The sequence below is a fragment of the Megalopta genalis genome, chromosome 4 (assembly GCF_051020955.1).
Source record: "Megalopta genalis isolate 19385.01 chromosome 4, iyMegGena1_principal, whole genome shotgun sequence".
Taxonomy (NCBI): domain Eukaryota; kingdom Metazoa; phylum Arthropoda; class Insecta; order Hymenoptera; family Halictidae; genus Megalopta; species Megalopta genalis.
In genome coordinates, this window is record NC_135016.1 from 21,184,396 (window position 1) to 21,211,213 (window position 26,818).

Genomic DNA, 26,818 nt, shown 5'->3' on the forward strand with positions numbered 1-26,818 from the left:
CGAAAACTCTGGGTTTTTACAAAAGTTCGTTTATTTAAAAAACCGAGAGTGACGAAGCAATTCGGTTTCCGGATTCTTGTTCGGGGAGTGAAGCTCTACAAGAATGTCATAGTGGCTGTAGGAACTCAAAAATCGTGTCGGACAGCGTAATTCATCGGCAATCGATAGACACGCCCCCGCGTTTGACCAATCTGTTGAGCCGAATTTTCTTCCGGCCGAAAGATGCGAGGCCGCGTGATTTATGACGCGATTTTCGACGAAAGTTTCACGGCTTCGTCGACGGACGAGCATTAACACGCGCGAACCCCTCCCCCCGGAGGGGGGGATAACTTCGCAAAAATGTTCGCCGCGGAACTTCCGGGACCGTTCGAGAACTTCTCGCCGCTCGATTCCAGCGGAGCGTTAATAACAAATAGCGTTCGGGGCCAGCGAATGAGTCTCCGTTGCGCGCGGTTCGAAGCGCGCAGGAATTACGCGCGGCTCGGATAAAAGACGCGGCGGGAACGACGGGAACAAAGGCGGAGCGAAAAATTATTCCGATGGAAGCGTTACCGGTTGGTTCTTCGTTACGTGCGGCCGCGCGTGTGATCATTTTCTCTCGCGGCGGTTGCAAATAAATCCGGGAAATGCGCATAAATAACGCGCTGTCGTAAAAACCGGGCGTACCGGTCTCTCTCTCTCTCTCTCTCTCTCTTTCTCGGAAAAGACAGGACATTGAATAAAATGTTGCTACTTCGTTCGGTAATACGTTTCCCGGCGGCGACCGCGACCATTTATTTGTCGAGGGGAATATAATTTGTTGCCACCGGACCGCGCGCGCGCCGAAGGAAAACTTTATTATACTTCTATTGAACACATTCGTAATCCCGCGGAAACCGTGTGCGAGCCACGTTGATACAGAAAACCACTGTAAACGCGTCCCACGCGACGCTGGTCGTCGTAAATTATTTTCTTTGAAGGCGCCGAACGCGCGGTCGGAAACGTGGAAAACAGTTTTCCGAAGCCGTTGATAAAAATGTATTCAATTTTCGGCCGCCAGATTTTGCAACGGCAAATTTTCATATCGGCAATTTTGTTTTTATTCCCGAATTTATTCTCCGCGCGGTAAACATTGCGATTATTAGTACGCGCATTTTAAACCATTCGCGACAGCGTTTGCACCGTGAAAAGTATAACGAAAGTTTATTTAACATTTTTAACATTGAACGAACATTGATTTTCAATGAGGCAAACGGTTCGGAATTTGCTGATTCGGATAAAAAACAGGCACGCGAGCCAATTCAACGCGTGGATTCTGAAATAAAAATTCACCAGTGCAGGCCCTTTTTGTTAAAACGTTCGTGTATTGCAAAATTCTTGTAGCTTTATTTTATGGTAGAAAATATGAACAGCGAAATGTGGTCGATTTCGTTCGAAATTATTTCATCCCTCTTTCTCTCTTTTTATCGCAGGAACTTTTATTAAATCGTTACAAAATTTTCGAAATTGAAATCTGCACTGCGACGATAGGCTGTACGAATTCTGTCGAAGTATAATATTGGGTTGGCAACTAAGTAATTGCCGATTTGTTCAATGAAATAAAAAATTCTTTTTACTTGGAACGAAGTTTAATCTGTAATGCATTTTCCATTTTGTTCGACGACCTTTTGCCATCTCTTCGATAACTTGAAAATTCCACGCTCGTAGAAAGTCTGATCCTTTTCGGCCAAAAACTGAGTTAAGCGAGATTTTACAGCGTCATCGTCGTTAAAAGTTTTACCACGAAGGGAATTTTCCAGGAATCGAAATAAGTGGTAATCCGATGGCGCGAGATCAGGGCTATATGGTGGGTGTAACATCAATTCCCAACCAATATCCATCAATTTTTGCCGAGTAGACAAAGACGTGTGCGGCCTAGCACGGATAATTAAAAATAACATAATAATAATAATAATAATAATAATTTTATAATATCATAAAGATGTATCTATATACATATATATAGATATATCTTTATGATATTATAAAATTATTATTATATGATATAACATATATATATATATATATCAATATTATAATATTGTTATAATAATATTGTACAATATATATATCATAAAAATGGGAGTGAGAGACATCTATAACTAAAGTCGACAATTACTTAGTTGCCAAGCCAATAGGTTCACGAAAATTAAAAAATCCTTGAAAATAAGACGAAATAGCCAAGAGAGAGAGAGAGAGAGAGAGAGAGAGAGAGAGAGAGAGAGAGAGCGTGCGTTTATCTTTTGCAATTTCTGCTCCAGCATCGTCGTTCGAGTTCGAATCCGTTTCCGTTCCCTGCCGATCAGCTTTCCCATTTTCGGCAGAAAATTTTAACGACCTTGCTAACGATGGGAAATATGTTATCGTATTCTCGGCGGGCAACGATGTTTTAATTCGACCGGCGATTCCCGTAGCGCCGATCCGCGGGCAATTAACTCGCCGCGGCGGGAATGAACGTTGATGCAGTCGACGCGACGCGACGCGATGCAACGCGACGATGACTTGCAACAGACCGGCGAATCAACCAAGCTATCCACGGTCGACGTAAATCCGAGACGACCGCAACGCGAGCGTCGCCATTATCGCGATACTTGCCACTAACCGGGATTAATATCCCGGCCGGGCTAATAACCAAAGACATTCGTGCGTGTGAACTCGCGAGACTGTGTTCGTGATCGCAAACCGTGAAACGGTCACGAAACGTTCCCGTGACGGCGACGCGAAAATTATAGGCACGCTAGGGAACGCGCCGGCCCGCCGCGCGCAATTTCGCCGCTTCCGACCACGTATTCTCCTGGATAGGGACAATAGGGACACGTGAACTTTGTGATCACGTTTGTTATCGCTGATGAGAGAAAGTGCGGGAGATAGAGGGTTTGACGGACGCGGGTTACAACGGGCGACGGGCTGTTAACGCCGACGGATCGTTAATTCCATTTCTTAATTTGCGAATTAACGAATATTATTGCATATTTTTGCCATTTTTGAGATCCTTAACGGTGGTATAATAAAGTCTCCCTAATCGACGCTCAGATTGTACATAAAAATGGACAATTTAGGAGGAGCGGACGCGATTATTCGAGCCTTGCGGCTCGCTTTTATAATTACCGATTGTGAATAACTATAAAAACCTTTTCCCAAATTGTCCATTTTTGTGTACAATTTGAGCGCCAATTAGGGAGAATTTACTGCACTGAAGAATATTGCAAATGATGCAATAATAAATAATAATCACTGTTTTTCGTTAATAACTCGTTAACGGTGCCTCGGAGAACATTTTTGTAAAGGGAAAAGTTGCTTCAAATGGCCTGAGGAACCCGCCACTTTTGGATTGCGAGACATTTTTGGGACACCCTGTACATACAGACAGTACATATCAGACTCTGCCGTCCAGAGAAATAGAATTCTCGCGCAGAATTCGGCCGTACCTAAAAGGTTAAAAACGCAGTTACGGACATCGAGAAGGAATGTAAGCCGAGAACGAGACGGGAGATCGTTCATCATGCGAGTTTCAAGTTCGGGAGAAAAGCGGCGTGTCTGCAGCCGATGCCAGCCAGTTAAACTTGACCCAATATTTCGTCGTCTTGCGCTTTCGACTTCACTTCCACGCCCTCGTTATTATCTTGCCGGGTGCTGTGTGTCCTGCGCCCAGTGCACCGGCATAATACCGGTGACATGTTGCATTAACTACGCCGAGCGGGATGTTTTGTACTGTTCCGTGTACCGTGTATAGGACGCGTAGTAGTTATGGTTCCCAGTTACGCCTGTGGAATTGCGTGATTAATGAGTCGGCGACGCGACGTAGTCGAGCGAACTTTCTCAGCTGGCGCGTTCGTTAGCGGCGTATCCAGTTTATCCGATACGAATCCGAAGCGGATGCACCCAGACGCGAGCGATTCGTCGAACGCGTGCGAGAAATAAATAATCCGCGGCGACGAGGATCCTCCGATCTCGAGATGGTCGGACCAGCAATTCCTCCGGCCGAGGCGGCCGCGAATTCAAGGAAACCGTTTCGAGTGTCCTTGATCATGCTCGCAGCTCTCTCTCTCTCTCTCTCTCTCTCTCTCTCTCTCTCTCTCTCTTGATAGGCCAATCGAAGCCGTTCGACGTAATTGAAACCGCGCTATTAATTTGTCGTCGGAGCAAATGAAATGTACATTGCAGCCGGCGCGGTGCGGCGCGGCGCGGCGGAGCGTAAATTCATGGAGCGGAATTAATGCGCCGCGGCGAAAGCTAAGGTCCGAACGGCCTTTGTTGGTTAATTGCATTATGGCGGTGCACCTCCCGGTTAATCGATTTTACCTCCCGACGCGACGTTTCGTTCCGGGATGGATCTTCATTTGCATGCGGCGACAATCGTTCCGCAACCCTCGGGGACACATAGATTTTCTTGTCCCGGAAATTTACGGGGTTAATTCGCGCGGAGGTTGCGTCATGCACTATGCAACGCTTATGATTTCTCGCTGTGGTCGCATCGGCCGCGCGCCGCGACATGAATATTGCGTAAAACCCGTCCGCGGCGTTGTTCGAACTTCGATCCGGTTTCGGCTGACTGTTGCGGCATAATTCGACCGTGGTTTAGGGGACTTTTCCCGCGCAGGAAGTGACGTTCGAAACGGCATTTGTGAATGTTGCATGTACATTTCGAATGTCTTTACGTTAATTGTACCGTTACGTTTACAATAGTATGTGTCGGTGTTGGACACTGTTCGAATTGTTTCGAATACGTATTTGTTGAAGATGATTATCCGAATGAATACTTTTCAGTCGAATTTTTATTCGTTATTTTCGTCATAAATTATATTATAAATTATTTATGTTATTATATTATATTGTATAAACTATATATATTATTACGTTATATTATAGAAATTATATGTATTATTATATTATATTATATACAATAATCATTTATAATAATATATATATATATAATAACAATAATTATTATAATTATATACAACAATAATATATAATAATGTATATAATAACAATAATTATTATAATTATATACAACAATATATATAATATATATAATAATGAATAATAATTTATAATATATATTATAATATTTTATATTATTGTAATTATATTATTATAAAATATACAATATATATTATAAATTATTATTCATTATTCGTTATAAATTATCCTGTTTCTTTATTCCTTTTCATTCGTCAGAAATTGAATATATCGAAAAGTGTCACTTGTTCGACCAATAGCAGTCCAATTTCACTTGCCGCACCATATACAGCAATGTCTCCCTAATTGACGCTTAGTTTGTCCACAAATACATATTATACATATTATAAATTATTACTCAATATTCGTCATAAATCATTCTACATCTTAATTCGAATAATCTTTTATATTCGTCAGAAATTGAATATATCGAAAAGTGTCACTTGCCCGACCAATAGCAGTCCAATTTCACTAGCCGCACCGTATACACCCCTGTTCTATGCCATCGCGTCTACCGTTTCGCAGATTGCGTTTGCTAGTGAATTAAAATGATAATACGGCGTGGCTGACAATCCCCACGTGTTTTCTTTTTATTCGGTCCGTTTGGAAGCGATCCAGTTTCGACGGATCCCCGGCACAATACTGTAGATTTATGCACCGCGTCCGTGTTTTGTTAGCACAGTTCCGAATTTTGACAAATGGCCGTTCGATGGAATCCTCTCTCCCTCTCTCTCTCTCTCTCTCTTCTCTCCGTGTTTTATTTTCGACCGCTCGTTCCCGGTTCGCCGGGGTAAAATCGTCGCGCCCTATGGGCGCGCTGTACGCACCGGCATCGAAAGAGTTCCTAACTCTGTAACTCGTCGAGCAATTTATGAACGCGCGAACCCTCTGCGCAGGGTAATCCAGCGATATCCAAGTTCGAGAGCTTAAATCATGCCGATAGTTCCGCGGAGTTATTCATGGACTTTGGGCAGGCATCGCGAACTTGTTAAATCAGCCCCGGCACACACCGGCATCGACGTCGAATTGTTCGCATAAACGGGACGGAACGCGTAGCACCAGAGGAATCTAGCACCAGCGCCGTGCCGTTTCGAATTTAATAGTTTGTCCCGCGACCAACGGATCGATCCTATAAATTCCCCCCTGAACGTTCGTTCCTGTTGCGATACATTTTTTTTTTTTTATTCGCCGGGGATGAATCAACGAACGAACGCGCAGCCTCGATTTAGCTCGTCCGATGGTCCATCAGTCTCGATCAATAATCGCTGGAATTCCGTCGATACGCACGCGGAATTCGGAATACATTTATTTCTCAGAATTGTTATCGGGATACATCGGATATCGGGAAACAACGCAACACCTTTATCGGGGTGATCAAGCTTGATCAGTTACGATTCAGCTATGCAGCTTGTTATTAAATATTAGCGAATACCGATGCTCGTACACGGCGACTCGATAAATTGTTTCGTGATGATAGAAATCTGATTTATTAATCAACTATTTGGTTCCAGTAGCAAAGAAATTGTCACCTTTTTTAACCCATTCACTGCCAACTACGAGATATCTCGTGGTAAGCGTCTGCACCAAAACTGCCAGCTACGAGATATCTCGTAGTGGGTGCTGCAAGTTTAGATTGGCTGCAAATGGTTATTTGTGTTAGGAACTATTAGGAAGGATGAATGACAAATGTATATAGTGTAGAGAACATATTGATTATTAATAAAGCATTGCAATGTTATATCAATTTTGCAATATATATTATAATATATATATATATATATATATATATATATATATATATATATATATATATATATTATATATAATATTGATATATATATTTTACAAAAGTTTTACAAAATATAATAATATTAAGTTACTGATATAATATTGCAATGTTGATATAATATTAATATATTATAATATATATTGATGTTGATATATATATATATAATATATTAATATTATATCAACATTGCAATATTATATCAGTAACTTAATATTATTATATTTTGTAAAACTTTTGTAAAATATATATATCAATATTATATATAATTATAATATATATATCAATATCAATATATATTATAATGTATTAATATTATATCAACATTGCAATATTATATCAGTAACTTAATATTATTATATTTTGTAAAACTTTTGTAAAATATATATATCAATATTATATATAATTATAATATATATATCAATATCAATATATATTATAATGTATTAATATTATATCAACATTGCAATATTATATCAGTAACTTAATATTATTATATTTTGTAAAACTTTTGTAAAATATATATATCAATATTATATATAATTATAATATATATATCAATATCAATATATATTATAATGTATTAATATTATATCAACATTGCAATATTATATCAGTAACTTAATATTATTATATTTTGTAAAACTTCATGTTTTTTCTTTCCAATAAAATCGTGGCACCCAGGACAAGACGCGCTAAATTTGCGTGGCAGTCAATGGGTTAACCCTTTGCACTCGAAGCTATTTCAACTGAAAACATGAAATCATTTTTCTAACTTACAGTATTTCTATTTTATACGAAAAAATGCATTTTATGCATATATGAAAATCGACTCTTGGGACTCGCGCTACGGTTACACTCTTAACAATTTTTCAAATGTAAACATTGTTAATATCAAAATTATCTTAAAAGCTGATATAATAAATATTAGTGGTGCCTCAGAGTCGCCACTCGAGTGCAAAGGGTTAATGGGACGATGAAAGATCGTCCGAGCCAACGAAGTACAGTAATGTCTCTCTAATTGACGCTCGGATTGTCCACGAAAAAATGGATAATTTGGGAAGAGAAGATACGATTGTTCGAGCCTTGCGGTTCGTTTTGTAAGCTCCTTATTTCCGAGATGATTTCGAAGTTCCTTTAGTAATGTCATTAAGGTATTATTTATAATCTACTCAAATTGATTCAAAAAATTTAAAGTGATTAAAGTACCTGCTATTTATTTTCTATTTTGTTTGCAAATGATGACGAAAATGTTTAATATGCATAAAAGTCCGCGGTATAGCAATCGGTATTTTAAATTGCGATTGCAAGAGCGTGTATTACAAATTTATTGCAAATCGAGGGTAACAGTTATGAACGTCGGACAGGGGCCAATAGGGAGATAACAGTGCACAGTCTTCGTCGATGCGAGAGGCGTATACATGAGACAAATACACGGTGCAGGGTGCAACCGGCGTGAATGACGTTTGCAAGCAGTTATCCAAATTTACATTTCATCGATACGACACCGGTAGCTGCGTGTACCTGAAGTAGTAGTGCTCGCCTAAATACGGTTAACCGTGCTCCCGTTGCGCGACTAACAATTATATTAGAGTTGCCCGGCGAATGTACGGACAAGTGTACAAAATGAACGGGGAGCATTGATCGCCGAACGTTCCGTAGAACCATAGCTCGCGTGCAATCAAATTAGAGACACGGCACCTATTAAATCTTCATCCGAGCTTTCCTGTTCGATCGAACAACGAAATCACTAATTGTCCACGAAATCAATGGGCGCAGCAATTGTTCATAATATCTGTCTCCTTGTTCACAGAAGCTTTGCTTCTTTTTTTAATTTCTTGTACTCTAGGTCACGCAACGATCGTAGTATGTATTATTCTCACTTCATTTTTAACATAGTATCTATTAAAATGATTAAAGAAAATTAAAATGATTACAGAACCTGGTATTTATTTCCTATTTTCTTTTTTGCACACAGCTGTGTCGTATCGTGGCGGTTAAAATTAGTAAATTTAATGATTTACGGAACCCGTCAAAATGACGGGTCACTAATTTCTCAATTTACGATTATTAATATAATAATATAATATAATAATATAATAATATAATAATATAATATAATAATATAATAATATAATATAATAATATAATAATAATATAATAATATAATATATAATATTGTATGTTATTTACAGCAAATGTTGCAATAACACTTGTTAAAAATCAGAATAAATGTCTTATCGTTACTTTTATAAACTAATTACTTTTAATTAGTTCGTTACGTTACTTTTATAAACTAATATAAATATAGCTGTTTTCTGTGCTCCGCAAATCTATTGTTAATAATATTAATTATTTTTATATTAGTTCCATATAAAAAACTCCGACGACATCGAAATTTCGAAAAATACAATTCTATACTTTCCCCTCGGTGCTTTCATATTAATTATTATATCCTTTTACGTAACGAGCTTGAAAACACTGTGTTGCAGCGCAGTTTCCAAAGATACTCTTGCATATTTTTAGTCGACGATCATTAGTGTAAGTTTTAACGAACGCCGTGGGAGAGTCTCGAGGGATACAACGCGGATTTCTCGTTTCCTGGGACACTGAAAGTATCGAGAAATCAGAAACACTATCGGGCGGCCAGTAAATCCATCCAATTTCGTTCCAATTTCCGTCCGCGCGATTAATTGCGGCGCGCTGAGATAACAGCTCTTAGAAACGCGATAATAATGCGGACGGTGGTCAGATCACCTTGACGTAACCCTGACATAACATTGGCATAATTGTGGCATAACCCCGACATAACTTTGACATAACTTTAACCTAATTTTAACATAACCCTGACAGAACTTTGACAAAACACTGACATAACCTTGAAATTAATTTCGTACCATAACATAAGCGAAGGCTCCATGAGCCTATTTTTGTCGCAACTCTGATATAACTTTGACATAACTGTGACATAACCCTGACATAACATTGAAATTAATTTCGAACCATAAAATAAGTGGAGGTTTCCATGAAATGGGTAAAGGCGTCGGGTTCCATAACATAGGTACAGATTTAAAAAAAAAAACATAACCTTGATATAACACTGACATAACTTTGACATAACCCTGACATAACTTTGACATAACTCCGACATAATTTTGACATAACTTTGGCATTACTTTGGCATAATCCCGACATAAATTTGACATAACTTTTACATAACTCTGACATAACCTTGAAATTAATTTCGTACCATAACATAAGCGGAGGCTCCATGAGCTTATTTTTGTCGTAACTCTGATATAACTTTGACATAACTTTGACATAACCCTGACATAACCTTGAAATTAATGTCGTACCATAAAATAAGTAGAGGCTACCGAGAAATGGATGAAGGCGCCGAGTTCCATAAAATAGGTACACGTTTAAAAAAAAAGCATAATCTTGATATAACACTGACATAACTTTAACATAATTTTTACACAACCCTGACATAACCTTGAAATTAATTTCGTACCATAAAATAAGCGGAGGCTCCATGAGCCTATTTTTCACATAACTTTGACACAACCGCCATCGGCTAAAGTAACGGAACTCAGCAGTATGTTCGTTAGCCCGTAATGCCGTACAAAGAAATGCATTACACGGGGAAGGGGGTGGGGGGTGGGAAAGGACAGTGGATTGAAGGATTGCGGTTGTTTCCTACGGTTTCATTTATTCGGCCCTTTGAGCCCGCACGATCATACGATAATGGACAGGGCGGAACTCGATTGGACGAGTATTGGATCGACGGGGCGAAGGTGGATTTCCGTAACGAAAAGATTCGATATGAAATTCTACTGGCGCGGCCGCGTTGCTCTCGTTTCGTTTCGTTCTCTGTTCTTTATCTCGCGTTCGCCGTCGCGCGACTGCGTCGCGACCAACGGCGCATTTTCTCCGGGGGCACCGTGATCGTTCCGTTTCACCGGCTGAACGATGTCTCATCCATTTTAATTGTCCCTTTGAAAACCGTGGACGGCTTGTAAGGTGGCTATCGGCAAATAACGAGGCAACGTACTCCGGATTTAATTGTAATTCCTGGATACTCGGTAGAGAGGAGAGGACGTTCGATCTCCGGTACCGGGAGACCACGCCGACCGTAAATTGGCACTGCAACGGCGACCCGTGTCGAAATGAAAGTCGCCGCCGCCGTTATTGGCTGCGTCTTTGAGAGTAAGTGTACGCCCGGTGTATATCGGCTCTTACTTCATTGGAAATTTAAATTGAATTTCTTCCGTCGAACCGCGATGCTTCGTTGGCTCCCGCCGCACCACTGAATAGAAATTGTGTTACGTAATTCATAATCCTGATCGATTGATGGAGAAACGATGCTACCGCCCTTTGACAAAAAAGGGCGTCCTTTCTACCTTATATAGTTCGCGGCGTCTTTCGCTTCGGGACTCGGATCGACGCTGACATAATAACTCTGCTACGCGTTCCAGTTCGTAATTTTGCTACAGTAAATTCCTCCCTAATTGGGAAGCTCGGCTTGGAAAGAAAAATGGGGAATTTGGAAAGAGAGGAAGCACGATTGTTCGAGCCTTGAGGCTCGTTTTTACAGTGAGTCGACGATCGGTAACTATAAAAGCGAGCCGCTAGATTCTACTAATCGTATCTCCTCTTCCCAAATTGTCCATTTTTCTTTACAAGCTCGGAGACAATTGGAGGGAATTTATTGTACTTTATTTCGAGTGCAACTAATATGAGAAATCCTTGGAAAGTAATGCGGAATTTTCGTCCTCGCGAAATGTCGTGGAAATCAGTTTATGTTTGTACGAAAGAGATGGAAATTATTCTACTTTTTCATTTACAGAGGCACCGTTCTTTTTAATTTATTATTCAAAATTCAGTAATGTCTCTCTAATTGACGCTCAGATTGTGCACGAAAGTGGACGATTTTGGAAGAGGAGATACGATTGTTCGAGCCTCGGCGGTTCGTTTTCATAGTTATGAATTGTCAAGAAATATAAAAACGAGCTGCAAGGCTCGACTAATCGTATCTCCTCTTCCCAAATTGTCCGTTTTTCTTCACAATTTCGGCGTCAATTAGTGAGAATTTACTGTATTTTATTTCAAGTGCAAGTAATCTGAGAAGTCCTTCGAAAGTAATGCAGAATTTTCGTCCTCGCGAAATCTCGTAAAAATCATTTTATGTTTGGAAGAAATGGAAATTATACTACTTTTTTATTTACAGAGGCGCCGTTCTTTTTAATTTATTATTCAAAATGCAGTAATGTCTCTCTAATTGACGCTCAAATTGTCCACAAAGCTGGACAATTTAAGGAGAAGAAGATACGATATTATTCGAGCCTTGCGGTTATTTTGTATAGTTACCGATTGTCAACAATTATAAAAACGTGCAACAAAGCTCGAATGATCGTATCTCCTCTTCCCAAATTGTCCGTTTTTCTCCACAATTTTGGCGTCAATTAGGGAGACATTACTGTACCACGACACAGGGTTTTCTCTATACTGTTTGCCTGAACGTGTGCAGTTTCCATTCTACACGTCTGACAATACACTACTACTGTTCCACTTATTGCTAGTCCCGCTGACCGTACACGGACCGTCCTTATTCTGCTTGTCCGATCAAACGTTATTCCTATTCTATCGAGTCCAATGGAAGCCCTACTTTTAAACGATCGAACTCTATTTTATTAAAATATCTTTGTACAGTACTTTTCAGATATTTTATTAAAATATCTTATTCCACTAGATATGGAATATGCAATATATAAGTACTACTAAAGATATAATATTATAGCGACAATGAATTGTCGCTATAAATATTTCTTGTTCTTATTTATCGTTCTTAGATTTCATTCAAATTCAGACGATTTTAAACGATCGAATTCTATTTTATTAACATATCTTTGTACAGTACTTTTCAGATATTTTATTAAAATATCTTATTCCACTAGATATGGAATATGTAATATATAAGTACTACTAAATATATAATATTACAGCGACAATGAATTGTCGCTACAAATATTTCTTGTTCTTATTTATCGTTCTTAGATTTCATTCAAATTCAGACGATTTTAAACGATCGAACTCTATTTTATTAAAATATCTTTGGACAGTACCTTTTAAATATTTTATTAAAATATCTCATTCCACACACACACACACACTAGATATGGAATATGTAATATATAATATTACAGCGACAATGAGTTGTCGCTACAAATATTTCTTGTTCTTATTTATCGTTCTTAGATTTCATTCAAATTCAGACGATTTTAAACGATCGAACTCTATTTTATTAAAATATATTTGTACAGTACTCTTTAGATATTTTATTAGAATATCTTATTCCACTAAATATTTAACGAATTGTCCCTGTAAATATTTCTTGTTCTTGTTTATCGTTTTTAGATTTCATTCAAATTCAGTTCAATACTTGACCATTGATGCATTTTGTCGACTGCAATTCTGTATCTACTCGGATATCTTTTTACACAGCATGTTCTCGCACGTTCAACTATTACATCGTTCTTTTTTAACAAGCTTCGTTTATTCCGCTTCGACACATTCCATTTGGTTTCACTCGGTCGCGTTACACGTTTTTCACCGTGTAAAATGCGACTCGTGCTTGCTGTTACAAATTACGTATTTGTTACAGTATTAGAAATTCTATTTTTAGTCTTTGGAAGGAATTGATTAAATTAAGGTTACGTTATATGAAAATAATATTTTTTGTTTTTCTTTTTCGTTTTATGTTATACATAAATTTACATTTTTAATAAAAGATAAGAGTTGCTTGTATATGGAATTAAAACAAAAATGTTGGTTTTTTAATCAGTATTTCGGTACGTAACTCCCCCCCCCCCCTTTTTGTACTGACTCTTGGGTCTCAAATAACACAGTTTCACGCAACACAAGGCATTTTCCAGGAACCTGTCTACCGTATTATGGAAGGGTCACCTGTATACGAGACTGAGACAATAGGAAACATCGACAGTTTGAAAGAGCATTTGTAAAGAGCGACCATAGGCGATTCGAGTCACGAGCCGAGGTATCCCGATACTATAAAAATACGTGAAATGTGTTGATCGGGACGACACGTTTCAAATATATTCGGCCGCGTCTGGCTTCGATTTCAATGACACGGAGTGCCCCCCTATGTGTGTACATACACGTACATATATATGTATATATACATATATACCCACCGTGTATGTACGTATTTCTGCGGACATTCGGTGTATATAAGAGGCACACGCGCATAGGGGACCGCCGTGTACAGTTAGGGATAGTAACCTGGAAACTCCGTTAACAGTATTAACATTTCAGGGACGTGCTTGAACGGGATTCTGAGGAGGCCAGAAATCGATCTCCAATAGATTATGTCACCCTCTGCTGATACTGTATGGACGGCGCAGGGGGTTCACACTGTGAGTCAATATTATTGCCTCTTTCGTCGCCGAGCAAAACGGTTTCCTGCGACACAGGTAATTAGAAACACTGTCAACATCGTTGTCAGGAGGGCGAACGGTCCGACAAAGTTCAGTGAGCGTATTTCTTCGGTAAACAGACCAACGTAAGAAACAACAGTAAGACCGATAACAAACGGAGCAATAATAAGAAAATTGAACTAGTAAGATGAAATACGAAATGAGACTGTTATTTGAGCCGTTTATTTTGAAAGTGGTCCAAGTCCATTCATTTGAAAATTCAGATATTTAAGGTTTTTACGTTTTAATAAATTTAAAAATATTGCTAATTGATAACATGGTGGTATCATGTATTTGTGTTCCCGAGGGTCACTGCGTTCTTTCAGCTTTGCTGACATGAAATTATATGTGTAACGTAGAAATGCGAATGTTATAATAGTTAGCTCGGTGTTTTTGAAAAATGACTTAGGCCACTTTCAAAATAAACGGCTCATTTATTAACCCTTAACGCTCCGCGCGTTTCTCGAGTACTGCATACCAGCAACTCCGGCACATTTTTGGAGCGGAGCGCCTCAGATAAAGGAAGTCTTATTTTTAGCGGAAAAGATTACACGTCCTCGTGAATGCATTTTATTTTATTTATTATATTATTATATTATATATATTAGTAATATATATAATAATATATATATATATATATATTATATTATATTATTCCTATCGCAAATAAAAGATAAATTTTCAAATTTGTAATTCACCATGGTGCGATATCTTTGCTAACAATCTCCCATGCGCATTCTGGGTTTACTTGGACAAGTGTCACAGTATCCACTTTGCCAAATAGAGTTACTAGATATTTCTTTCGAGTTTAGAACATTTTCCGCGTAATTGTCGGTTTCCTTTATAATTTCATTTACCAATTCGTCCGCGAAAAATAATTAAAAATATTGTATCGGCTGTTCAACGTTTGTAGGAACTTGTGGTCCAATGACCTGTGGCAATACGCTAAAAGGTATTCTATCTGGAATATGTAATTCTTCCGTAACATCGCGCCATTCGTCGAAGTCTTGTAACAAATCTTCGCTTTCGCTTTCAATAATTCTCATTCTTCGTCTCTTCGGTAGTATAATTTCGCTGCTACTACTCGAAGTGTCAGAATCATAATCAACATTGTGTTCCACAATGTCTTTTAACTCTTCAAAATCAAATACGTCTTCGGTATCGCTCGGCTCTAAATTCCCATCGTAATATTTATTTTTCTCCATGTTGCTAACCATAGAAAAGGTTGAAAAATGGTTTAATCGTAATGGTACAGACTCAGCACGTTTTAACTACAGATAACAATTGCTCCGCAGCGGAGCCTTCGGAACCTAAGGGTTGAAAATATTAAGAAAGCAACGTTTTCTCAAGTGCAGCCAATACATCGCCAATTATTGATTGCACGTGGAAATTCAAATATCAGTTCCTATGTTGTTTTCTCATTTAGAAAAAACAGATATTATAAATCTTTGTGTTTTATGATGCGCAATATTTTGTCTCGCTTTAAAAATAACAAAAAAAAAAAACTAGGACAGAGTTACAATCCAATATTTCTTGCAACGGTATTGCAAATATTACGTTGCAACGCACATTCGTCCGAGGTTCACATTGTTTTTGCATCGAATGACGCAACGAATTTATGTTACAAACGCGGCATATTAATCACCAACGTAATCTGCATCGCGTGAAACGGCTTTCAGCGAACCCGGTGTTCGGCGAACGCGTTGTATTTACACCTCGTGGAGTTGTCTTACACATTTACTTTTCTCGATTAAAGTGCTCGCCGAGGGGGAACAAAACGTAACAAACGAGTCGCGGAGAGATTGCTTATCGTCGTTGCTTTCGCCGTCGAGCGGGGTTTCCTCGACGCGAGACAAGGCCACGGCCGAAGGATGCGGAAAAGGTGGAACAAGCTCCCTCTATACCTTGCGCCCCCGTGTACACAGTTTAAATTTCTATTTACTTGGAACATCGAAACTTCTTTCGCGGGGACGTGAACAAGCTAGCGCAAGTTTAGCAACACTCCGGTAGAAAGAGTAAATGGGTTTTCTTCTGCTTGACGCGGCAACTGAGGACCGGCTATTATTTCCGAAACTTTTCTATCCTTATGTCTCCGTTCCGGCATTCTGTCCGCGTTCTCAAAGAGACCGAACCGCTTCGAGAACGCTGAATAGGCTTTTACGCGTCAACGTCGCGGTAATAATATGCTAATTACGAAAACTAAAAGACAGATTATTTTATGTTATATATTTTATATTTGCGAAATATTAGAATATTTGATATTATATATTTTGTATTTGTAAAATATTAGAATATTCTATATTATATATTTTGTATTTGTAAAATATTAGAATATTCTATATTCTATATTTTATATTTGTAAAATATATTAGAATATTCTATATTCTATATTTTATATTTGTAAAATATATTAGAATATTCTATATTCTATATTTTATATTTGCAAAATATATTAGAATATTCTATATTATACATTTTATATATTTGTAAAATATATTAGAATATTCTATATTATAAATTTTATATTTGTAAAATATATTAGAATATTCTATATTATATATTTTATATTTGCAAAATATATTAGAATATTCTATACTACATATTTTATATTTGTAAACTATTAGAATGTTTTACACAAATATTTCAACGAAATACGAAGGAAATCGAACGCACGTGTACGGTAGAATAACCGCAGTAACTCGCGCAGTTTTCAAAAACTTTGCAACAGCTAATTCAGGTTACGTCAATAAGCCGACGGTCGACGTGTGTTGCCAAGAAATCAATTTGAAACTCGAAATAAGGGACCGCGATCGTAGAATCCACGGTCTCGGAACGTACGTAGGCGAAAATTTAATTGCAAATACCGCTTTCCTCTCGGCGCGGTTCGATACCATTTATAAAACACGATGGAAAGCTAAAAGAAAGTGGGTCGTGCGTGAATTCATAGGTATCTTCGGTATCGAGGTTCTGCCACTCGATTTTCCAGAGAAGAAATTTCAAACGATTCTTCGCGGAACCAGATTCGATGCTTCAAACAGAAACGGGAATCAGTTTTCCCCGTTTCGATCAATCTATTCCGAATTTTCGAAACCTGCGTCGATTTATTCTTCTGTGCCAGCGGGAGAGAGAGCGAGCGAGAGAGAAAGAAAGAGAGAGAGAGAGAGAGAAAGAGGGAGAAAGGGAGAGGGAGAGAGAGAAAGAAAGAGGGAGAGAGAAAGAGAGAAAGGGAGAGAGAGAGAGAGAGAGAAAGGGAGAGAGAGAGAGAGAGAAAGAGGGAGAAAGGGAGAGAGAGAGAGAGAAAGGGAGAGAGAGAGAGAGAAAGGGAGAGAGAGAGAGAGGGAGAGAGGGAGAGAGGGAGAGAGAGAGAAACATAGAGAGAGACAGAAAGAGAGAAAGGGAGAGAGAGAGAGAGAGGGAGAAAGGGAGAGAGAAAGTCTATTCGCTAGCTTCACAGTTTCGATCGCAACGAGTCGCTGCACATCGCTCTCCCCTAACGAGCGGCGTATTTCACAACGTCCCGTTCTTCCGGCCATATCGGAGAGAAATTCCGATTGATCCGGTTCGAGTCGGGTTACGAGAGAGCGACGTTGACAACGCTTGACAAATTCCTAGTGTCGGCGCGAAGCGAGAGAAAAATTCGGCTTCCGGCCGTTCCTCGTCCCCGGGCCGAAAATTCGGCGCGCGTGCTCGAACGCGCTTCGGAACGCCCGCCCGCCCGTCCCCGAACGGGTTCCCGCTTTTGTTCCGTCGAAGATAAGAGCCGGACTTGGCCCGCGTCGGACCACCAGCCTGCCACGTTAAAACGAAGATCCGCGGAATTATACGAAACGAGCGAAAGCCCCCCGCGCGAGAGAAATTAATTACGCGCCGCCGACCGGTTGACGAGATATTGACTCGTATCGATCGCGCGTGTTCTCCCGCCGCGAATCGAATCGGCGGCGGCCGAACAACAACCGGCCCCCGGTTTCGCTAATTAGTTTGATCGAGCCCGGTCGTTCACGCCCATTGCTTACCTGGAGATTCGGCGGGCAATGATCGAGGAGTTCCAGCATGTGCCTGATGTTCTGCGCGTCCTGAATCACGAAGTTCAGCTCCATGTCGAATTCACCGCCCACCAGCTGTAAACAGAGCGAATAATATAGTTAGGGAGGAGTCTTTCGCAACCACTGTCGGGATAAGAGATCTGCGGGATTGCCGTTGCGGGAGCAAACTTTCCGCAGTCCCGCAGATACATCCTTCAACTGGTTTAGTCGCACTATTTTGTAGCAGAAACTTTGCAGCGATGCGTCTCAGTTTAGGATACGACCGATAGTATCTACATTAGTCTTCAGAAAATAGACGTCGTTGACCACTTTGCGGTTATCGATGTTCGACTCTGTCTACGGTAATGTGCTCTCTAATTGACGCTCGGATTGTCCACGAAAATGGACAATTCGGGAAGAGGAGATACGATTGTTCGAGCCTTGTGGTTCGTTCTTATAGTTGTTGACATCGGTGACTATAATCGGTGATATAATATAACGACTGTAATATAACGAAATAATGTAATTCATATAGTAACTGTAATATAATATTTCCTCTTTCAAAATTGTCCATTTTTGTGCGCAATCTGAACGCGAATTAGGGAGAATTTACTGTATTCGAGCCTTACGGCCTGTTTTTATAGTTGTCGAAAATCGGTGATTATAATCGGTAATATAATAACTGTAATATAACGAAATAATATAATTAATATAGTAACTGTAATATAATATTTCCTCTTCCAAAATTCTCCATTTTGAGAAAATGAGTCTAAAACGAATTCTTCTTCTTCTCGAAACTATAACTGGCTAATTTCGAAATCTGTTACCGATATGCTAGGCTCGTGAGTGACCCCAACATTTCTATTTTGATTCTAGTTTAATTTTGAATAAACTGCTGAATAAAGTGTCGAATAAAAGTGCAGTTTTCTATGTCTCTAATTGACGCTCAGATTGTCCACAAAAGTGGATAATTTAGGAAGAGGAGATACGATTATTCGATAATTGCGGTTCATTTTTATAGTCACGCATTATCAACAACTATTTAACTCCAATAATCGTATCTTCTCTTCCCAAATTGTCCATTTTTGTGCAGAATCTGAGCGTCAGTTAAGGAGACATTACCGTATCACGCTCCAATTGTGTGACAATTTTCTGTTTCACGTGAAGAACATCAAATTAATTTTCGGAATATAATTATTTAAAATTCTAACACGTGGCATGGTATTTAGAGAATTTATAGCTTGCTATCGACGACATTTTTATCGTATTTTCGAAGAGCGAAATGACCGGTTTTTTATTTTGCAATTCTAGACTTTCTCGTGAGAAACGATTAAATTAGTTACATTATTAGGGCAAATTCAGCTATAATTCAGCTATAATAATAATTCGGCTATAACAGATAGTTCACAGAATCTAAAAATGCATTCGATCTTCTCCGTTTTACGAGGCAATGCGAGTCGGCAATTATGCGAATAAAATCTTCGTCCGTTCTTATTCTACCTATTTATTCGAACAATTCTTTATTACCGATACACTTATCCGAATCAGTAATTTGCAATAGCGATAACAACATCGCCGCTCTTAAAATCTGTTCGAGAACGTCCGGGAAGAATGTTTTCGATTTCTCGGCCGGACAGTGCATACATCTGAATAGCACCAGACCGGAACGTCTCGACACCGTCGAAAAGCACGAACCGCATTTCTACCGATAAATCGAAAGTGGAACGGGAGCGATAGAAATTTTCGGTTTTCTCGCGCGCCGTTCGCAAAATTTATGTGTTTTCGCGGCGTCCACGCGACCAAATCGATGACTTATCCAACCCGGTCGCCGATAAATCGAGTCGCGTAGCACGGAGAAGAGTCTGCAAGACCGCGTGTATTTGCGGTGTCTTCTAGCGCGCGCGCACAAAAAAAAAAGAAAAAAACCAGTTTACGTTCCGCGAAACCGGAAGCTCCGTCTCCAGCCCGAGAGCGTAATTTCCGGCGGGATCGCCCTACACTCTGCCACTGTACCATCCTACACGCCCTCTGCCCCCTGTCCCGTCGTCTGCCGAACCTCGGCGACCCGCGATATCGATCATGAATCGCTTATGCGCCGTCTACGCTCCGCGCCGCGCCGCGTCGCGCCGCGAGAAAACCATTTTTACGATCGCGGATCGGTCGTAAAAATTCATGGATAACGCGAGACCGTTTACAGAATTGAAAAAAAAAGAAAAAGGAAGAGCCGGCTGAACGTATTCCGCGAACGGACTTACGCCGGCAGAAAACTGGAATAATTCTGTAGCCGGCGAGCACGTGCGCGCCGCCGCCGCCGCACGATTTATGGATCATTCGGGGTTCCATAAAAAAATATTTTTGCACCCGGACCACCGAGCTTCGAGCGACAGAGCTCGTGAATTATTACGAGCATCGGCCAGCTAGAAGTGGCGGTATATTTAAATACGGACGGCGGGGACCGGCGTTTGACGAGGCCTGGATCGTTCTTCTTGTTACTTTGTCCTCGTCGCGGTACGGTTATCCGAGGCATAAAGGAAAATCGTTTCACTCGGCCGCGTTGTTCCGCAGAGATGCATTATTTTCGGCAAAATGTTCTGACACAGATTTCGTGGATGCTATTACATAAAATGCGGCACTCAACCTATTTTACACCGATCTAACCCGACCCACTTTCTTGTAACTTTGATCTTTCGGAAGCGTTCGTTCACCGAGAAAGTCTCGAACCGGAGAGATTGCATCTGCCATTCTCGCTGTTGTTAAGGTTGCACAGAGTCGTTCGAATTTATGCTTCTAAATGGAAGCGACCGAACCGCTAAAGAATCTCGCGAAATGATTTAATTCGACGCAACAGAAACCGGAATGTTAAACCGTTGCGCTCGAGCGACGACTCCGTGGCGACGCTAAAAATTGCTACACCGTTTCCAAAAGAATTTTCACGTTATTAAATTTGTCTGTAATTATATTATTTGTCTAGTGAATAATGTCTCTCTAATTGACGGCCAGATTGCGCACAAAAATGAACAATTTGAGAAGAGAAGATGCGATTATTCGAGCCTTGCGGTTTATTTTTATAGTTATTAATTATCTACAATTATAAAAACGAGCTGCGAGGCTCGAATAATCGTATCTCCTTTTCCCAAATTGTCCACTTTTGTTCGCAAGCCGAGGGAAAATTAGGGAGAATTTACTTGTGCTGTAGTAGCAAATTCTCCCCGATTTTCCTTCAGCTTGTAAACGAAAATAGGAAGAGGAGAGACGATTTGGGAAAAGGAGATGCGATTATTCGAGCCTTGCGGTTTATTTTTATAGTTATAAATTATCTACAATTATAAAAACGAGCTGCGAGGCTCGAATAATCGTATCTCCTTTTCCCAAATTGTCCACTTTTGTTCGCAAGCCGAGGGAAAATTAGGGAGAATTTACTTGTGCTGTAGTAGCAAATTCTCCCCGATTTTCCTTCAGCTTGTAAACGAAAATAGGAGGAGGAGAGACGATTTGGGAAAAGGAGATGCGATTATTCGAGCCTTGCGGTTTATTTTTGTAGTTATAAATTGTCCACAATTATAAAAACGAACCGCGGGGCTCAAATAATCGTGTCTCCTCTTCCCAAATTATCCATTTTAGTGGACAATCTGAGCGTCAGTAATGGAGACATTTCTGTATTCGATAAATTGTCGGATAATAGAGGTTTTCTACACGTTCAATTTTCATTACCAAATAAAAACAATCATACCAAATGGAAACATTGTAGCTTGAAACTAATGCCTTCATTTCGGAATGAAAATAGTCTCGAGTGCAAAGGGTTAAAATGTGACACGTATCGCTTCTTCGATATTTCTAGATCACACTAGTCCTAATTAAATCGATGACTAGGCCGGGGATCTTTACGCAAAACTGTTCCTTTATGCAGAAATTCATTGCAAAAATCAAGAGTTGCTCAGGGATTTCTATATAACTTTTTAAGTTATATAGAAAATCCTCAATAACTTTAATAACTCCTCCTTCACAATAACTTTAATATTTTAAAATTGCCATATTGGAATCTTTGAATCGTTTAAAATTTACTAACGTTTCAAATTTAAATAATTTTTGTCGTGAATGCATAAAGTTCGCCGCGTAGTTATATACAGACTATAAATTTTTAGTAAAAGTTCATTACGGTCGGTACAAAGAATTTTCTATTCGATGTTAAAATTTAACATTTATCCTCCTTAAATCTTATTTATTAAATATTATTTAAATCTTCTTATTGAAAATAAGAATTTGCGCAAAGATTCTTATGGCAAGTGCCAATTTGAAAAATGTGCGTCTATTTGCCTAGGCGTTAAAATTGTTGGTCAGCTGAGACAAGCTCTGCAGAAAAAATTCTAGAGTCCGTTACGTTAACCAGTTAGCAGTGTTCGACGAGTATACTCGTCACGCGTAAAAAATAGCGAAATTCAAATTAAATTGTAATTTTAGTGAAAAAGGAAAACGTATTCTCAAATTTCAAGATGTTTAGAATACGCGAAGGTGTTTACATTGTTATAAAAATAAGATTAGAAGAATAAAAGTATCACGATATTGGTGTTCGACGTCCAAAGCGCCACTATGTATCACACCTTGCTTTCCTGAATATCATTCTACAATAGCAATTTGAATTTTTTAACTTTTATAAGCATTTGGCCTTTTCTGCGTTTTTCGTTTATTATGCATGTAGTTAAGTGAATAAGTAAGCATTAGTAATAAAATTGTTTTTTCGATCCAATATATTAACAGCGACACTTACTCTGTGCTCGACGAGTATACTCGTCGCCGTTTGATTCTCGCGATACATAATAGCTGCGCGCTCTGAAAGAGAACGCGCCACGGCTAACTGGTTAAATAATCGCGCGATTTCGAGTCGATCGTTTCTAGAGTTATTATGCGAACGGTGACCATTGTTTCGCGGATGCGGTTCGTAGCAGGTGCAACAACAACGTTACGGTCGCGGCGGTGTCTGGTTTCCCGGCGGTCGGCGTCCAAGTGGCGGGGAAGGGGGATGACTTGCAGCTTTCGTTGTCACGTAGTCGTCGTTCACGTGCGGCCCTCGAGAAAAATAAATTTCGCGGGGAAGAAAAGATGGGGAAGCGACTCTTGTTGCCGGGTATAAGAGACTCGGTACAACGATTTCACGTACGGCGACGCCCGGCCACCATCTTCGAGGTCCGACCCCGCGGCACTCGACGAAATTCCGGAGAACGTACGCCGAGGATCAGAAGGGTGGCGGTACGATGCTGAAAAATAGAAGGGTTCCTGGGAATATCGATCCGACGACGTTCGCCAAAATACCCACGATGGATGTGCCGAAAATGGGCTTCTGCCAACGAGATTTTTCCACGTTCCCGAAATTCCCGGCGCGGCGTGCCGTGTTTTTCTCCCGCTTATCGCTCCGGTGACTGCATCATCCGCCGTATAGGTAACGCGATTTCTCCTATTACCTAAGCTGACGTTAAACAGAATCCGAACAGTCGGCGCCTGCACGAGGTGTCCTTTGAAATTCAAGCGCGTCGACGGCTCTTTTGAACGGTGCAAATAATAACGTAACTAGGGCGAGGCTCTTCGAAAAATCTGAAGAATTCTTTCGACCTATTTCCCGACGCTTCAACTTGGAACTGTGTTCCCTTAACCCCTTCGTTCTCCATAATTTGCCTGATAGAAGAAGACGACTTTTTGTTTATTTTTACGCGTCTATGTTCGCTTTCGCTCGTAAATGTTGACGATTGAAACGAATAGCATTCGATTTAGTGAATTATGTAGGAAATCTTCGTCATCGGTCTGACTCGTGTTGCACAAACGTTATCACAGTGCAAATGACCTATTTTGCAACGCTTCAAGTTGGAACTGTGCTCTCTTAAAGCCTTCGTTCTCCATAATTTATCTAATAGAAGAAGACGATTTTTTTTCTTTTTATGTGTCTATGTTTGCTTTCGTTCGCAAATGTTGACGATTGAAACGAATACCATTCGATTTAGTAAATTATGTACGAAATGATTACAGTACAAATGATTGAAGACTTTAATCAATTATTCTAAAATAGTGCTCTAAACTTTTCGAGCAATGCGAAGAATTCCAGTAAATTCTCTCTAATCGACGCTCAGCTTGTAAACAAAAATGGACAATTTGAGAAGAAGAAATACGATTATTCGAGCTGTGGTTCGTTCTTATAGTTGTTGACAATCGGTGACTATAATCGGTAATATAATATAACAACTGTAATATAACTAAATAATATAATTAATGTAGTAACTATAATATAATATTTCCTCTTTCAAAATTGTCCATTTTTGTGCGCAATCTGAACGCGAGTTAGGGAGAATTTACTGTATTCGAGCCTTACGGCCTGTTTTTATAGTTGTTGAAAATCAGTGATTATAATCGGTAATATAATATAATATCTATAATATAATTAAATAATATAATTAATATAGTAACTATAATATAATATTTCCTCTTCCAAAATTGTCCATTTCTATGCGCAATTTAAACGCGAATTATGGAGAATTTACTGTATTCGAGCCTTCATGGGATGATCACGGGATGGTTACAACGATGTCACTACGATTTTATAGCGGCTTATGGGATCTAGATCATCCGAAAAATATAAACAGTTTTCCGAAGTTTCATTGCGCGGTCCAGACTAAATAATGTAACTATCTAACAAAATTATGTAAACCCAAGATCATGCGAAGGATGCAAACGATAATCCTAAGACGTCGTACATGATCCAGGTATTACGCTGAAGCATGTAATTATTTCAAGATGTCTTGTAAAGTTTGTCTCGTTTACAAACGTCCCGTACAAGTTTTCAAATTACAGATTTCTAGATCGCTTTCACGATGGAACAACTATTTCGTGTCGTAGAGACCGCGCGCGAAGGATGCAAGTAATTATTTGATGACGTCTGGCGTGGTACGTGGGACGGACAAGGTAATTATTTTAAGGTGTCTCGGGGTGGGCAGGTGCGGTCGGGGTCGTACAAATAACAATCTCCTTTGATCTCCACGCCAAGCCCCGGCTCGGTACGTCCTACATTCAAATGGCCACTCGACAATTCTGAAAGGAACGTGTTCCAATATCACGAGGAACAGGAAGCCTCGTAAGAGCCTTTCCCTTCCCCGAAAAAGTAATGTCGTTGGTACACTGTTTGCACTCGACGCGACCGGCACTCGCCGCTGACACCGCCGCTTCAAATTGATTGTGACGTGGCACACGGACCCGACCGGTCCCGATTGTTCTCCCGGGCGAACGTTCTCGGATGACATTTCCACGAACAACCAATACACAGCGAATGTACAAAGGGATCCCCGGCCGACATGTTAAAACGTTCTCGCCGCGACCGCGAAAAAAGTAGGCGCGCCGTGACTTACGATTTTTCAGCTGTGTTCGCGCGCCGATGCCGATACATGGGTGCCCCGTGAATGGACGAGGGTGCGTCGCGAATTTACGCGAGATAACAATTGCGTACGCTTGTCGCAAGAATTCGGAGTCACGTTGGAATTCCTTCTTTTAATTAATAATCACAGCAGATCGAAAGCAACGTATCGATACTTTTTAATTCTTTAATTGTTCGTTTTTTTTTTAAATTATAGATATCCATTCTTGTCACAAAAACGCGTTAAATTCGCAGTCCACTTGAGAAATTGGCCCCGTGATGGGAATGCAGAATCTACTTTTCTAGCAATAATCGACGAGTTTTAACGCTTTGCACTCGAGTGACGACTCTGAGGCGTCACTAAAAATTGCTATACTATTTTTCAAAGTAATTGTAATAGTATCAGACTCGTTTATATCTAAAATACTGTTAAAATTGCAAGTTTTGTACTTGCCAATAGGCTTTCATAGCTTTTCTAGCAATAATCGGCGAGTTTTAACCCTTTGCACTCGAGTGACGACTCTGAGGCGCCACTAAAAGTTGCTATACTATTTTTCAAAATAATTGTAATAGTATCAGGCTCGTTTATATCTAAAATACTGTTAAAATTGCAAGTTTTGTGCTCGCCAATAGACTTTCATATGCATAAATCGCAATAAATCATATAAAATAGAAACACCGTAGATCAGAAAATATGTTTAAAATATAATTAAAACAGCTTCGAGTGCAAAGGATCAAAAATAATTCTATACAGCACGTATCCTCTAATTTGTATAAATGCCGTGTCATTTCAACTTGGAACAGAACAAATCTAATATCGTATCTTCGTTTTCCGTGCCTACATTTCCGTGCATTCAAAATCGATTATGGAAGTAATAATTAGATAGCAGGCGTTCATATAAATTTACATTTTCACCGGCTAATTTAAGGGGATAATGATAATTACCGGCGCGCGAGTAATTCCCGTACATTAAAAATCAAGCAAAACTCCGCGCCGGCACTCGTTAAAATTTGTATTTTCGTCGATGCCCGCATTACGAGATAATTGAACATCGGGGAATTTCGTGTTTGCCGAAATTGGCGACTTCGAAAATGTCATTTAATGTCCCGGCTATTGGCTGTCCAATTACACTCGCTGGACTGC

At 39.6% G+C, this 26,818-nt stretch overlaps 1 protein-coding gene across 19 annotated transcripts in view; it reads right to left on the reverse strand.

The window, feature by feature from the left end:
* Positions 1 to 26,818, reverse strand: part of rg (A kinase anchor protein rugose) — a 451,984-nt gene that overhangs the window by 231,493 nt on the left and 193,673 nt on the right. For all 19 annotated transcript variants that reach the window (XM_033467861.2, XM_033467852.2, XM_033467860.2 and 16 more), the window contains exon 2: positions 18,276 to 18,380. In XM_033467861.2, the coding sequence (XP_033323752.2) occupies positions 18,276 to 18,380 (105 nt within the window). The remainder of the gene's footprint in view (positions 1 to 18,275; positions 18,381 to 26,818) is intronic.